The sequence below is a fragment of the Triticum aestivum genome, chromosome 1B (genome assembly GCF_018294505.1).
Source record: "Triticum aestivum cultivar Chinese Spring chromosome 1B, IWGSC CS RefSeq v2.1, whole genome shotgun sequence".
Taxonomy (NCBI): Eukaryota; Viridiplantae; Streptophyta; class Magnoliopsida; order Poales; family Poaceae; genus Triticum; species Triticum aestivum.
Genome location: NC_057795.1, coordinates 460,274,332 through 460,289,092, shown reverse-complemented (window position 1 = coordinate 460,289,092; position 14,761 = coordinate 460,274,332). Strand labels below are relative to the sequence as shown.

Genomic DNA, 14,761 nt, shown 5'->3' with positions numbered 1-14,761 from the left:
GTTTGGTATTAGGCCTAGACTATCAGCGCCTCTTCATCAACTGGATAGGAGGAGCGACAGATGTTGCTTAGACGGTGGTTTTAGTCTTACTGTTGTATGACTTTGTAAGGTCTTATATTAATAATTAATAAAATGGTTGTATGCATCGTCCAGATGCAGAGGCCGGGAGTCTTCTTCCTTTTCTAAAAAAATATTCATCGGATTAGCTGGACGAAAGAAACATGATTCATCGGAGTTCAACAACGGACAGTGCAAATCCATACTGCAAACATAGATAAAATATAAACAGAATGAGGAAGAGTGGAGGAAATCACTATTTCCTCATCGGCCCCTTCCCCTTCCGGCCGTCGGCATGGTTGTGCCCCTCATCCGTGTAGGCGTCGGCGTGCGGAGGTGCGTCGTCGTCGGAGATGGAGTCGTCTGTCATATCGACTCAGAGCAGCACCTCATGCCCGACAGTCTGCGGAGCAGGTAGTCCTGCTCCTTGGCATGGCGGGCCGCCTTCGCCTCCGCTGCCTCCTTTGTTATCTCGCGCTCCGACAACTCAATGGCAAGTCGGAGTGCCTTGGCATTCTTGCGACGGAAGTGTCGCGCATTCTTCTTCACCGTCGTGAGCGAGCGGCGGTGGACAAAAGCAAGGAGCGCTACCTCAGGATTGACCAGCGCACTCGCCCGCAGATGGCGCGCAGACATTGACTCGGACGCCGCCGCCCTCTCCATCGCCCGCTGCCGCTCGCGTCGGGCTGCTCGTGCCTCCGACTCAGGCATCCGAGTGCGCGCTAGCCCTGCTGCGGGCACGAGGACCCAGCGGTGGCCGGGCACCACCTCCGGACAGAGGGTGCTGATGGTGGGCAGCGTACTTGGAGGAGCGGAGCGGAGTGGCCGGAGCTGCGCGCCGGGCGGGAAGGGTCAGTGGCGTCGCCGGCGCTGTGCTGACGGGCGCCGGCCGCTGACGAAGTGGATCCGCCTTGGTCGATGACCGAACGCCTCAATGCGATGCAAAGGGCAACCTCCTCCACATCGTCGGGGTCCGCTTCGCGCAACAGGCTAGTCCAGTCATCGTCAGAGCCGGAGTCCCCGCCGGAGGCAGCGCTGCTTCGGTCGCCAGCCATCGGATGCGTTTGGAGGGGATCGAAAGTGGAGTGGACCTAGAGGGGAGTGAAGTGGAGTTCGGATTGACTGCGGTCTAGGGTTCGAACGGTGATATTTGTGGGGCAGGCATGGGCCAGGCTGGGCCAAGTCAACGTGGCGGGCGCGCCCGGACGCGCACAGACCGCCCCATATTTGGGCTGAATATGGGGGGTACCGGTCAGCCCGGGCGTTTGAGGGCGGTTTGAGAGGCCCGTCTGGGTCCAAATTTCGTGATCGGTCAGTAACCGGGCTGCCTGCCAGGACGTTTGAGACGGGTTTAAAGGTCCAGTTATAGATGCTCTTACCATGCCAAAAAAAAACTAATTTTAAGGTCATAGTACTATTTCTACGGGCAGGCCGCTCACGACTCACATAAGCACCTAATTGGGCTCCTAGCACAGGAACCGGCCGATCTCCCAATTTACAACAGAGGCTTGCCTTCAATCCTCACAAACGTGATATGATACCAAACGGGCTGCACGAGGGTTTCGTTAGGGCTGCAGTCGCCACTGTCACTGCCGCAACAGTGTCTTTTGTCCTCTCATCTCTGGCTGCCATCTTGACGCTAAGAGATGGGGGACTTTGCATCTTCAAGAATTTTTTGTTCTTCGTCATCATCTACTCCTTCCGTTTTTAAATATTTGTTTTTCTACAGATTCCAATAAGTGACTACATGCGGATCAAAATGAGTGAATCTACAATACAAAATATGTCTATATATATATATATATATATATATATATATATATATATATATATATATATATATATATATATATATATATATATTCGTATGTGGTAGTCCATTTAAAATTTCTAAAAAGACAAATATTTAGAAATGGAAGGAAGTAGTAATCATCGTATTTTGTGAGAATAAATGTATTCTCATTCCTCCGCAAAAAAAAAAATTTACTCTCGTTCTTCTAGTGGTGCCATGAGATTAGTGAGTTTTCTGTTCCCCGCAGATCCGTTATTCCTATCTGATGAGTTTATGTTGGTGTTTCAAACTTTTTTGTTGGTTTGATTCTTTGTGTAGTTGAAATCTTTCAACGAAGATATTGTGATCCGACGGACTCCACTTCTAGAAGATCATAACCGGCCCAAGTGCGTTCATCGATTAAGCCTTCCCATCTTTTTGGATGGGTGACTCAAGGTGTTTTTAAAAAACATTATTGTTAATGTTCTTGCGGGCGAAAGAGTGACAACACCGTTGCTTCAATCCAATTGCAACCTCGTTATCGAAGTCTTTAGAGTATTTCTTATTGCAGAGATTGATACAATGAAAAAGATATTTCCAAAATATTTCATTATAATTCTTTGTCGTAAGAGCTACTCCCTCCGTCCGAAAATACTTGTCATCAAAATGGATAAAAAGGGATGTATCTCAAACTAAAATACATCTAGATACATCCCTTTTTATTCATTTTAATGACAAGTATTTCCGGACGGAGGGAATACTTTGTATTTTCTTCAATCTTAGATTCAAATAAGTGTATCTATAATTGTTATGAGTACAACTAAAACTATAAGTGTTTCTAAGAAAACACTGACTAGAAGGTCTCCCCACTAACATTACTACGAGAGGGATGGGATTTCCCATTTGCCGCGCGTTGCGGCAAATAATTGCCATTTCGCACACGCAGCGAAGCAAGTAGGCCCGCTCATGTTAGCGTAGTCAAAAAGGGCCGTTAGGTAGATTTGTTCCTGATTTTGTGAACTTCTGGAAGATTCCGTTCTGGTTATGGTCCATTTTTTCAGGTCTCTTTTTCCTAGTATTTTTTTATATTTGTCTTTCTTTTCTATGTTTTTCTTACAAGTTTATACAAAGTTCAAATTGTCCAAAAAAAATGTTTGCAATTTTTAAATTTTGTTCACAATTTCAAAATAAATTTGAATTTTTTTCAAAAATATCATTAAAATGTTCGGTAATCATTCAGAATTTAAAAAATTGCTCGTTTTCTCAAAAACAAATGTTTGGGGTTTCAAAGATTGTTCACGTGTTTAAATTTATTCGTGTGTTTTTTAAATTGGTTGCTTTTTAAAAAAGTTTGGAATTTCCAAAAACTGTATCTTTTTAAAAATAATTATTGGGATTACAAAAAGTGTTCACGTTTTAAAAAATGTTTGGATTTGCACAAATTTTTGCATTATTCAAAAAATCTTTGAAATTTCCAATTCGCAATTTGATATAAAAAGTAAAAATATCCGGAAAAAAAGTTTGAGATGTGCTATTGCAGCGAGTTCTTATATCTTTGCGCTGCTGAGCAGTCATCAGCAAGGTCTTGAGTTTGATTCCTTCCAAGTGCGCCACTTTTTAGGATGTTTTAAGTCGCACTATGCGCTACAACACAACTGGCTTCGGTCCTCCTAGAGTCCCAGGGGCAAGCTAATCACGGTCCCTGTGAGTCGTTCGCTATTGGACGCAATGAGCGTTCAATAGGAGCTCCCGTGTGCATCAGAGCTATGTCTCGCTTATAGCGAGACGTATGCTCCCCCTAACCTCAGGTGCGGCATGACCGGCCCGGCCCACTACTGTAGAAGTTCATTTGGGCCAGTCTTATCTATGTGGGTAATTTGTCATGTTTTCACTGTTTGGGTTGACACTTTTTCGTTTTCTTTGTTTTATTTCAGTTTTTTAGTATCTTCACCGGCTCTCTTTGGTTTTTCTTTTTTTTTCATTATAGTTGGGTTTTCTTTGTTTTCTAATGGTTTAGTTGGGTTTTTTTTATTTGTTATATGTCAGGTTTTTCCTTTGGTTCTTCAAAAAAAAATTGTTTTATGTTTGCTGGTTTTATTTACACAATAGCTATTTTTAAGTGTACATGTAAATCATTTTATTGATACACATTGAAAATTTCTCAAATACATGATGTACATTTTTATTTTAATAAATGTTTTAACACTTTGTTGAATACACGGGCATCATTTTTTCAGATAAATGTTGGCATTTGTTTGATGGAATAAACATTGTTAAAACTACGTGAAAAATTTAGTACATTATACAAAGAAATGTCAGAAACATTCTTTTGCAACGTGGGAACATGTATTTAAAATGCCACCTACTATTTTTTAATGGTATTAAACATTTTTTTATACTATGCAAAACAATTTTTACATAGTATACACATTTTTCAAAAAGTTCTCATACATTTTCTTGAATGACAGAAACATATTTTCATTACAGCAAACAGTCTTTTGAAATCTATCAATATATTTTAAATTACAGCAGCATTTTTTATGCTATGTTACCATTCTTTAAATCTAGTTTTTCAAAATAGTAATTAAAAAATAAGTTTTTAAAATATATTAATTTCAAATATAAATTAAGGGAGGGGGGAGAAACTATTGTGTCGTCGCCATGATGTCACTGTGATAACCCATGTCCCTACTGGTTGGCCGAGCACCAGTTTCATGTAGCAAGATTGCCTTCCACCTTGCTGGGAGCTCCTAATCGGTGTTGTAAACATCGGTTGTCGATACTGGTGCTCACGCGCGCATGATCGTGGGCTAACCTATTTAGAAGATCGCTCGATTGCATCTTGCTAGTTTCCCCCTAGTCACTCGATCGCATTGGACCGGTCGTGGTTGACCGGTCAACCGTTGACTTTTAAAAAGAAACGTAAGAAATAAAAATAAAATTTCACAAAAAGTCAAAAAAGAAGTTCGTGAATTTAAAAATGTTCACAGATTTCAAACAATGTGCACAAACTTAAAAAAGTTCATGTATTTGAGGAAAAAACAAAGTGCACAAATTTAAAAATGTTCACAGATCTCTACGCCTTTTCATCGCAAAAAAGAAAAGGTCTACTTGTCTTTCTCTGGTGGTATGAAGAGGGGAAACTAAACGAAATAAATCAGGGTGGACTTGATTGGGAGATACTCCACCTAGCGGACTTGCCAAGCAGTTTAAAAGACTGGAACCCCTAAAAAAAGCTAAAAGAATGGAGCAATATCAACTCCTCAGATGTTGAGGATCCATTCTGCTTCTCACGCGAGACTCTTGCTTTCCCCTTTCTCCACAAGAGGCGAGGCGAAGGAGGCCAGGGTTTCTCTTGCGATGTCGGACAGCAAGCCTGGGGGCTCTCTCCTCCGTCTGCCTGCTCAGCAACAGAAGGCTCGGGGAGCCCCGGGGTTTCGCTCCGGTCAGTACATACGGATAGGCTATGGTTTGGTGGGGCGTCACCGTGGTGCATGCGCTGCGTCTCTGCCGGACGTGTCTTCCCGCCGGCCCTCTGCCGTTCTTGGTTTTGTTCAGCAAATGAAACAACTCCCAGGCGATGCCCTTTTGATCTAAAAGAATAACTTCCCACGACGATCCAAATGAATAACAAAACGGCTACAATGCCTAACTGTTCCCATCTTAAGAGATACTTCTACACATACCGCAAAAAAAAGGCTAGGGAGACAATACAGGCATTACAATATTCTGACGGGGGTTTTAGCTAGCACCCTAACAACTCCTGTACATGTTCTTGATCTAGTTGTTACCACTACCTTGATCCTGCATGAGTGCATTCAGTCTCAGCTTTGAATGCATATCGGCAGTAGCATGGGAGAAGTCGGTCAGGGCACGGAACAGCTCCGGCAGGTGCGCTCTCAGGATCGATAGGGATTTCTCCCGCACTTGCTTCGACAGCTTGTTATGGGCTTCGACCTCGTTATCCAGCTTGCTTTTCAAGCTTTCCACGGCGAATCTCTTCTCTGAGATGGCATCCTTCTGGCTTGTCCCCTCGCCGCTCTCCGGATCATCAAATGTCCTGCGCTGTCCATGCTTGTGATACCACTCCTCGAACGCCCGAGCCTTCCGCACGTATTCCTTGTGGATTTGTTCACAAGCCTCTTTCTTCTTCAACTCCTCGTCTTGAACACCTAGTATGGTTTCCAGGACCGCCCGAAAACTAACGATGGCATGCCTGGCAAGATCATCCGGCAGCTTGGCTAGTTGCTCATTCCATGCTTGGAGGAGAGCCTTCACAGGAGGTTGCTGCACCCTTGGTGGCGATGCTACTTTCTCCTTTAAGCTGCTCTCTATAGGTATAAGGTTCAATTTCAACCAGCTGTAGAGAGCATTTATGTACTCCTTCTGATAGCTCATGAGATCACTAAAGTTTGTGTTCCACTTGTCTACAATATCATGCAGCTGACGCGTGTGGCTGTGGTGATGCGCACTTGTTTCGATGCTGGAATCAGAAATGTCAACTGACTTGAGATCCAACACAGTTTTCAGCTGATTTGCATGATGCATGTGCATATCTTCCCACATTTTTGCCAGCCTGAAAAGAGAGCACCAAATTAAGCTTGTAAAGTTTAGCAGCCATGTTATTTGGCTTATTACAAGTAATTAAACTAAACAGAAGTGGTTGTGATGAAAAATATTATAACCATGCTAAATTGGAAAATATTGTTGATGCACTGGCCAAAGCTCAATTATACATAACTGACTGTAGCTACTGAACTGGAAAAGGCTATCTATATATACTAACTAGAGGGTCCTTTCGAGCCACCATGATTAATTCTAGTGGAAAGTAAATCTAATCCGTTGAACAAAGGCAATACAAACCGTTCTGATTTATGTGGGACGATCAAGTCCTGCCCCGATGTAGGAGTCCGACCAGTTTCCAGCACATTATTTGTACACAACTCACTTACATGTGTCATGTCTCTAAAGAAACTGATCCAGGAAAAGGCCACTAGGCGTACTGGGATGCATGAGCGTGTCATTGGCAGACGGAAGGTAAAACAAGAGGTTAATTGGGAGAGGAACAGCCAGTACCAGCCTGATGAGTTACTATTGTAATCGAATCATGCAGGAACATAATGCACGCAAAATGTTAATCACAAATTTGTCTGAGAAATATAAGTCTCTCTTTCACCATAAGGAAAACCAAGGAAACCATTACATATTTTAATAACAATAATGTGAACATGTTTTAGTTAAATTTGCTACTTTGCATTGCCAATAAATCCGAAGCCACGCGCCCATGACAAAAGTATAATAACATGCATATAATTACAAAAGGAAAAGCGAGATGCACACGAACGGCAGCCTAATAACAAATCGATTTGAGGAGTATAATTTCATTTTTGCCATACAACTGACAAAGAATAACTATTACATGCTTAAATGATAATATTTCAAATACCCGTAACTATGTTTATGCTACTCTGCCGTTTTCACGGTTTCACCATATGTCCTAGTCTCATCATGCACACTGACCAGAAATGAATTAAATCTAAGGGCGAGTTAATGAGAAAAGTAGTGGCATCTGATGCACGACAAAAAAAAAGCATTATGCATCTAAATTACCTATCAGCAAGGTCCAGAAGTTTTGGATAAAGTTGATTATCACGGAGATGCTGAATCTCTGAGACAGTTGAATCCATTGATTGCATATCAACTATGTATCTTGTATGCAAATGGGTTACAGCAGCTTTAGTTTTCTCCAGAACATCAACAGCAGCATTGTTTCTCTTTTGTCTATTTAACAAAGCAACCTTCCGCTGATACTCAAGCTTCATAATCTCACCAGCCTGTGCAATTGAAACATATAAGCTGTATTAGAGGGTAGCAGGTAAAAATTGAGAACTAAACGGACAACATGAACTGGTGCAGTATGCTATTGATCTTTAGCTGACTTCGCAGTTCAGGCTTGTTTTAATTCAGAAAAGATTTCTCACAGCACATACCAACTGCTGGATATTGCCAGCTTTATTGTCTTAAAACATGTAGACTAACTACTCCTACCATAGTTGTGAGGTGCTTCTATGCTAGTTCAAACAAAAGCTCCATGACAGAAAAAACTAGGTATATCCATCAACTTCGCCTGCTCCATGTCGTAATCAAACACATTAATACAAAAAAAAAAGACTCGGCTAATCACAACAATATGTTTCAAGAAATATAGGCTTGTCCTAACAAAATAACCATTGCAGCAAAAAATGCACGTAACACTAGGGGACTAGGGGGAACGCCATGTATGTTGCATTACACCCGGATTTGCAACAATACCCACTTAACACCAGGTTGAACCTGAAATTTTACACATTGCATCAAGCCCTATTTCACCGTGTTGTCCCTAAAAGAACCCGCATGTGGGTCCCACAGATATGTGAAATGAGAATCTGGCTCCACAGTTAGGGCTTGTCTTCTATCCTCCTCTCATCGATTCATCATCAAAAAACCTCTCTTACTGGTGGGCCTCAAACTTGGAAGCTAGCGACCTTACAGAGGCAAAAAGAATGATCTGGTGAAATGACCAGTTGCACTACAGAAAACACAATTCTTCATCTACAAAATGTCCAAGTCCAAGTTCTGGATATCTGCTTCGCTCGCGCACATCTTATTCATCGACAACAATCACAGATATGGTGTCTTATTTGGAGGGGCCACGTCTTGGAAATGGCTTCGAGCTCTACCACCACCATGATAAAGAAACCAGGGAGGGGATGCATGGCATGACACAGCCTGGGGCGAGGGGGTGGAGAATGGAAGAGATGCAGCATGCTCGGTGCCATCGCAATCACCATGTCCAGTGGGAGCACGTAGAATAAATATATGACATGTGAGGCATATGCCACCCATCAATATCTTCATTTTCTACCCTAATAAAGAGCATAAAAATCAGAACATCTTTCCTCAAGAAAAATTACCGAATACTTCTGGGGACGTGACCAGACAGAATTCTGCATGTGGTTGATGTGGATTGATAGGTATTATTTGATGTATAAGGTGGTAGATTATTTGTCTCTACAACTCTTTTGTACTTCAGAAAGAAGGCTAGAAGTATCATCTTAGCCAACATTGGTTGTTTCAGTAAATCATCATAAACTTAATTAAAAACTACTTCAGAACATAAAAGCTCAAATTAGTAATAATCAAAAAAACGTCACCTTCACTTCGTCATACAGCTTTTTCTCCCAGGCTAAAATTTTGTCTATGACAGTTGCCAGCGTCTCCTCTTCATCATTTTCAAATTCATCCTTCCCATCATCACCATTTTGCATGCTTCTGAAGGATCTATTCCATGTTATTATTTTCATAACTCTCGCAGAATGATCAATATGCCCTGTCAAACATAGTAGTCTTGATTAAAAGAAAGTTGAAGAAATAGTTATTTTACACTCACCTCCTTAAAGAACTGCAGACTAGATATTGCAGAAAACTATCTCACATTAAAATGATTTCCAATGGCCAAAGTAACCTATAAGCACATGATGTACCAAGACTGGACGGGGCTAATAGTGTTATTACTAATCAACTGACGAAATTCTCTGCATGACATTGAAATGGTTTAACTAGTCTCATCACTTGCACTTCAGAAATTAATCAGCATGTTGCAGAAACGAGTGCTTGGCCCATGATACTAACCAGTAATATTTTGAAACTTACATAACATTGCCATCTAGTCTAGTCTAGTCTAGCGACAGTAGTGCTCTATTTGGCTCTTTTTCCTCTTTGTTCTCTTCGCTTTGGCCAAATTACATTCAAAATTTTGGTGAACTCATCTGGCGAGTGCTTGAATGTCTCTCCTCGAAGCAGATCAAAAACCACCTCTACAACCAATCGATTAACTTTGACTAATCTTTATTCTAAGATCAGCAACTCCTCGGCATCCCTCCCACGAATTGTTTTACATGGATCCCCATGTCCCTTCCACAAGAGAATTCCTTATTTGGCTCTTTCTTAAAATCTGCTTCCCTTTTTGGCCCAAAATTAAATTTTCTTACCTTTTTGACACTTAAACTTTATTTTATTCCCTCAATGACATTTCCGTCTCCTTTAGTCACTAACAATGTGAAGTGTGAGGTGAAAAGACCTTTTTGCCCCTAGTGCACTATGTGACTGTCCAGGATATGTAAGTAAAAAAGAAATCACTGATTTTTTGAAATATGTTCACTAACCTTTTGCATATATATGCACTTCAATAAAAAAAATCCCTTAGCTAAACTGATCCGTGCATACAGAAGATGTAGAAAACATCTGCACGACTTACATTATCATACCTATGATAAGTACAATTTATCACGTTCAAAGTACTCTGACACATACTCCTAAATCTTCTAACTAACACACTATTAAAACTATAAGTACACATAACAAATCCTCCAAACAAGTAGTAGAGTGCGCGCGCCGGCGGCTATACACCACGCGCACGGCACGCAAACGAGGACGACGAGAGCGGCCGAGAGTCACAGCCGCAGATGCCAACGCCACGGCCACCAACCACTGCGTCGCAGCAGTCGCACTTGCTGGCAGCCAAGATGCACCAACGCCTTCGCCAGCTAGCACAGCTAGCTACCTAAGCCCAGCTGGCTCCATCCCTTTTGATCGATCAAAGCTAGCACAGCTAGCTACGTAGCCCGGCGAGTTGCACACTACACAACTCCTATGCCTTCTTTTAGCTACCTGGTGTAGTGACACCAGTCCCATACGGACACATACATACACGCACATGTATGGGATGCTACTGTCGTGTTTAACACCAACAAAAACGACCGGGACATGCGAGCAGCACTGGAACACGCTCATGGGCACATGCCGTTCCATGGATGCCAAGGTCGACGATCCGTCACCCTCCACCTCGCCATGAGCAGCAGCAGCATCGACCCGGGGTGGGAAATAGGGAGAGAAGTTCGGTCATGGGGTTTCTTCTTCTTTTTGCATGTGAGCTAAAGCAGGGGTAAAAAAGACTTTTTGAGTTGCACCTGACTGTTAGTGGCCAAAAGTGATGGAAATGTCATTAAGGGAATAAAATGAGGGTTAGGTGTCAAAAAGGGAAGAAATAATTTTGTAGGGCCAAAAAGGGAAGTATATTTTAAGAAAGGGTAAAATAAGGAATTCTCTCCCCTTCCACAGCCTCTCATTTTCCACCAATCACCACCATCGGACAAGGCAGCAGGCAGCAGCAGCAGCAGACAACCAGGCCAATTCTGTTTGTCGCTCTTGAGTAAGTCCAAGACAGTCCAATGGGACACAATTTGTATGTCAGGACAGCAAGTCTGGTTGAGTGTGGCAGCAAGGGCACGACGCGGGCTGGGGCAGAGCCCTGTTGAGCACGGAGGAAAAGGCTAACCCAAATGATATTTTTTACCTTAGCAATACATGAGCATCCAGCTAGTGTATCCACAATCTCTAGCTCTTTTAAGAATTTTCATGTTTGTTTACATATATAGTTTTGGCCTGGGAATGCATGAACAATTGAACAGGAGGATACACAAAGACATCCTCTTACAACAAAACATACAATAAGCTGTAACAGCTAGGTTAGGATCTCTCATATACAAGCTGATGTAAGTTTAGATGTAAAGGGGGGAATAAGGAACTAACATGAACCAATGTTGTGTTCCTAATGTAACAGAAGGCAGAATTGGTAAGATAATCCTCTCTCCGTTCCAGAATATAAGGTGTATTAGTTTTTTCAAAAGTCAAGCCTGTGCATGATTGACCAAGTTTTCAGGAAAAAGTATAAATATCTACAATACCAAATTTGTATCAACATCATGAACAGTTTTTCCATATTTTATTTATTTTGTATTGTAGATGTTGATATTTTATTATATAATCTTCGCCAAACGTAAATATGTTAACTTTCACGAAAATTGATGCAACTTATATTCTGGAACGGAGGGAGTAGCATCAACAGGACCTCAAAGAGAAAAAAATCGTCTGCCCAACTCTTTGAACCCAAAAGAGGGCAAACCTACTGGTGCCTACCAAACATTGGGGACCTAACTTGATTCATAAGGAAATATACAACATTAACATAATAACATGTGCATTTGGAATGTCAAGTTCAAACCAATAGTGCTTAATTCTGAATGATTGCCTGCTAAATTGCTAACAGGGTGTGTAATAAATTTTTACCATCCTCGATTAAAATAGCAAGTCCATATAAATTTGAGTTGTTAAGCATAAAACTAGATGATAACTTTGTTCCTACTTTTACTTTTATGGTTATAATGCCGTAGATTCTTCCATGATAATGAATCTGCAATTTTTCACCTCATATTCATTATTTCAAACATAGATGGTGCTGGTCTGCTGGATATGAACTGAAGTTAGATCAAGACAAGACAAAGACAAGACTTTCCTGAGCATTGAACAAGAAAAAGTTTCAGATCCCATACATCACTCTCGTTGGCTCCTCTGTTGTCAATTTCTTCACTTGACCATATGCCATTTTTGTTACTGTCAGCACATTTTCCATAAGATATGCCTCTGATACTAACCAAAAATGCAACATTTATATTCTTAACACTTCAAATTTTAAATTGAACAGGTTCCAAGAATGGCATTTACTCCCTCCGTTCCTAAATATAAGACGTTTTGGCAGTTCAAGGAACAGAGGAAGTAGATGCTAATTCCCATATGAAATAGAAATGTCATGTGTCATCCAATGCGCGCATTAGAGACACATAAGCATGATTCATAAAGACACAAAAGTGTTTCACATACGACATTTTGTTGTACGGTCCGGCCACGGTTGCTAATTTGGCCTCCTGTGTAGACGACGCGATTTGGGATGTCGTACCAAAATGTACATCAATTGTCGTATGCGTAGCAACGTTCTATCGATATATCTGTTTACTTATAGTCAAAGCAAACAATCATGCCATGCAAACCAATAATTGTACCCGAGAACCACTTTTACCAGTTAAAGATGAACTCTTATACCAATAGCTTGCTAGCAGCTACAGGAACACCCCGTGCATCGGCATGTGGACAAGGCCAGCTCATTCTACTTCTCTAGCAACCCCACAACCAGCACCAGTTTTGGACCTCTCTCACCATCAAAGAATCCATCACATCACTATCGCCATCACAAAATATGATCAAACAACAAGCAGCACAAAGCCAACCACTTAAGTGTAAAACATCCAAAATTGCAACTAAGGAGGAGAATCAAGCTACTGACCTCTAGTGTCGGCGAAATTGGAATGGTAGTGCATCCTGTTCGCCTCCAGCGCCTTGGAAACCTCCCCGGCGCTCTCTGACGCCTTCAAGAACCTATCGTCGATCTCCGCAAGCACCTGCAGCAGGTCTACGCGTGGCACCTCGGCGGGGACAACCTTCCCCGCCTTCCCCCAGCCACCGACCACCGTGACCGGCGGCGCGGACTCAGTGTGCTGGTGGTGCACAGACTTATTCTTCCCCTTCCCCTTCCCCTTCCCCTTGCCCTTCTTCTTCTTGGACTGTCCAGGAGCCTTTGGCGGAAGCGACGAAGGCGGTGTGACCATCTCCGGCGTGCGCGGCTCCTCCTCATCATACTCCTCCCGTGGCGGCACAACCGCTTGCGGAGGGGGCGAGGAGGGAGGGCGCGGTGGCGAGGCAGGAACGTACTTCTCGTCCTCCGGCTCCGGGATGATCTCTTCGTCCTCGGTGGCAATAGACGCCATCCCCTCTTCCATGGAGAAGAAGTAATCCCACGTGTCAACTCCGGTCTTGGGGTCAAGCGGGGGCGGGGGCGGGGGAGGGGGAGGCGGCGGTGGCTGGGGGGTGACCGGCGTCTCCGGAGGCGGCGGCGAGACGGGCGGCGCCTGCTGGCGATGGCGCAGCCTCCGGCGGCGGTCATCGAGACGGGCATCGTCCTCCTCGTCTTCCTCCTCTTCCATGTCCGCCTCATCGTCCTCCTCCCTGATGGAGTCGCCGTGGAGCATGGCGGGGCCCCTCCCCCTGGCCACGTCCTTGGGCGGCATGGGCATGCTCATGGAGCGGTGGATCTTGGCCGGGGAGGGCGAGAACTCCGGCAGCGGCGGCGGGGGCGGGGGCAGCGAGTCGAGGGGCGGCGGCGGCGGCATTACCTCCTCCACCGCCGCGTCCGCGGAAGCCACGGCCGCGGCCCCCGACTTGGGCGCGCCGGCCCCGCCTGCCGAGAGCCTGGCTGCCTTGGACGGCTCCGCGGCGGGCGGCGGCGGCACCCCTTCCCCGTGCGCGAACTCGGAGAGCGCGGCGCCCGTGTCCCGCAGCGAGAAGGCGTAGGCGGAGTGCGCGGCGGCGAAGGCGTTGCGCGCCGCCACGGCCGCCTTCATGAACTGGCGGCGCTCCTTGCAGCGCGCCACGGCCTCCTCGTTCTCGATCCGCGACTGCGCGCACCCCATCTCGCCGCCCCCACTCTCCGCTCCACCCCCCACTCCTCACTCCTCACTCCTCACCGCATTGCCAGCAGCGAGCGAGCCAACCAAACCCCAGGCAGGCAGGCGCGGCAGGGCGAGTGGATCTAGGAATACTGGTTTGTTGGTTGCGGTGTTGGTGCCCGTCCCGAGGCGCGGCAGCGAGCGGAGCGGGCGAGGGGCTCGGTGCCGGTGGGGGTTTAACGTCCGGTCCACCACCACCACCCTCCCGGCCCGCTGACACGCCGATCCACGCTTGACCCCTGCCCCGCACGTCAGTGGGTAGGTGGTGTGGACCGTTGTCAGTGGTGCGTGCCCTGGCCCTGGCCCTGCCCCGCGCCGCGCGTGCCGTGTTTGTGTTTGTCCTCTCCGGCATGGGGGTCGGGGCCGCGGCCCCGGCCTGGCCATAGGCGGTAAGGTGAAACGTAAATACCTGGAAACTTCGGGGGATGGGGGTGGGCTTTTTTCACCGTGTCGAGTCACCTGTGCGTGTGCCTTTTCCAACTTTTCGTTTGTTCCG

The 14,761-nt window shown here is 44.8% G+C and overlaps 1 protein-coding gene across 1 annotated transcript; it reads right to left on the bottom strand.

The window, feature by feature from the left end:
* Positions 1-5,414: 5,414 nt before the first annotated feature.
* LOC123131638 (protein ALTERED PHOSPHATE STARVATION RESPONSE 1) lies at positions 5,415-14,514 on the bottom strand. Its single transcript, XM_044551309.1, has 4 exons — positions 13,047-14,514; positions 9,022-9,197; positions 7,439-7,662; positions 5,415-6,404 (listed from the first exon to the last, which is right to left on the bottom strand). The coding sequence occupies exons 1-4, from the start codon at positions 14,227-14,229 to the stop codon at positions 5,609-5,611; spliced, it is 2,379 nt and encodes a 792-aa protein (XP_044407244.1). The 5' UTR covers positions 14,230-14,514; the 3' UTR covers positions 5,415-5,608.
* Between the last annotated feature and the right edge of the window lie 247 nt (positions 14,515-14,761).

Bases quoted from the DNA above. Each gene is read 5' to 3' on its own strand.
- LOC123131638 (XM_044551309.1), bottom strand. From the start codon at position 14,229: ATGGGGTGCGCGCAGTCGCGGATCGAGAACGAGGAGGCCGTGGCGCGC. The intron at 9,198-13,046 runs GTCAGTAGCTTG...TATGTTTGACAG, and splicing joins CAATTTCGCCGACACTAGAG to GGCATATTGATCATTCTGCG. The intron at 7,663-9,021 runs GTGACGTTTTTT...TCAATTGCACAG, and splicing joins AGCTGTATGACGAAGTGAAG to GCTGGTGAGATTATGAAGCT.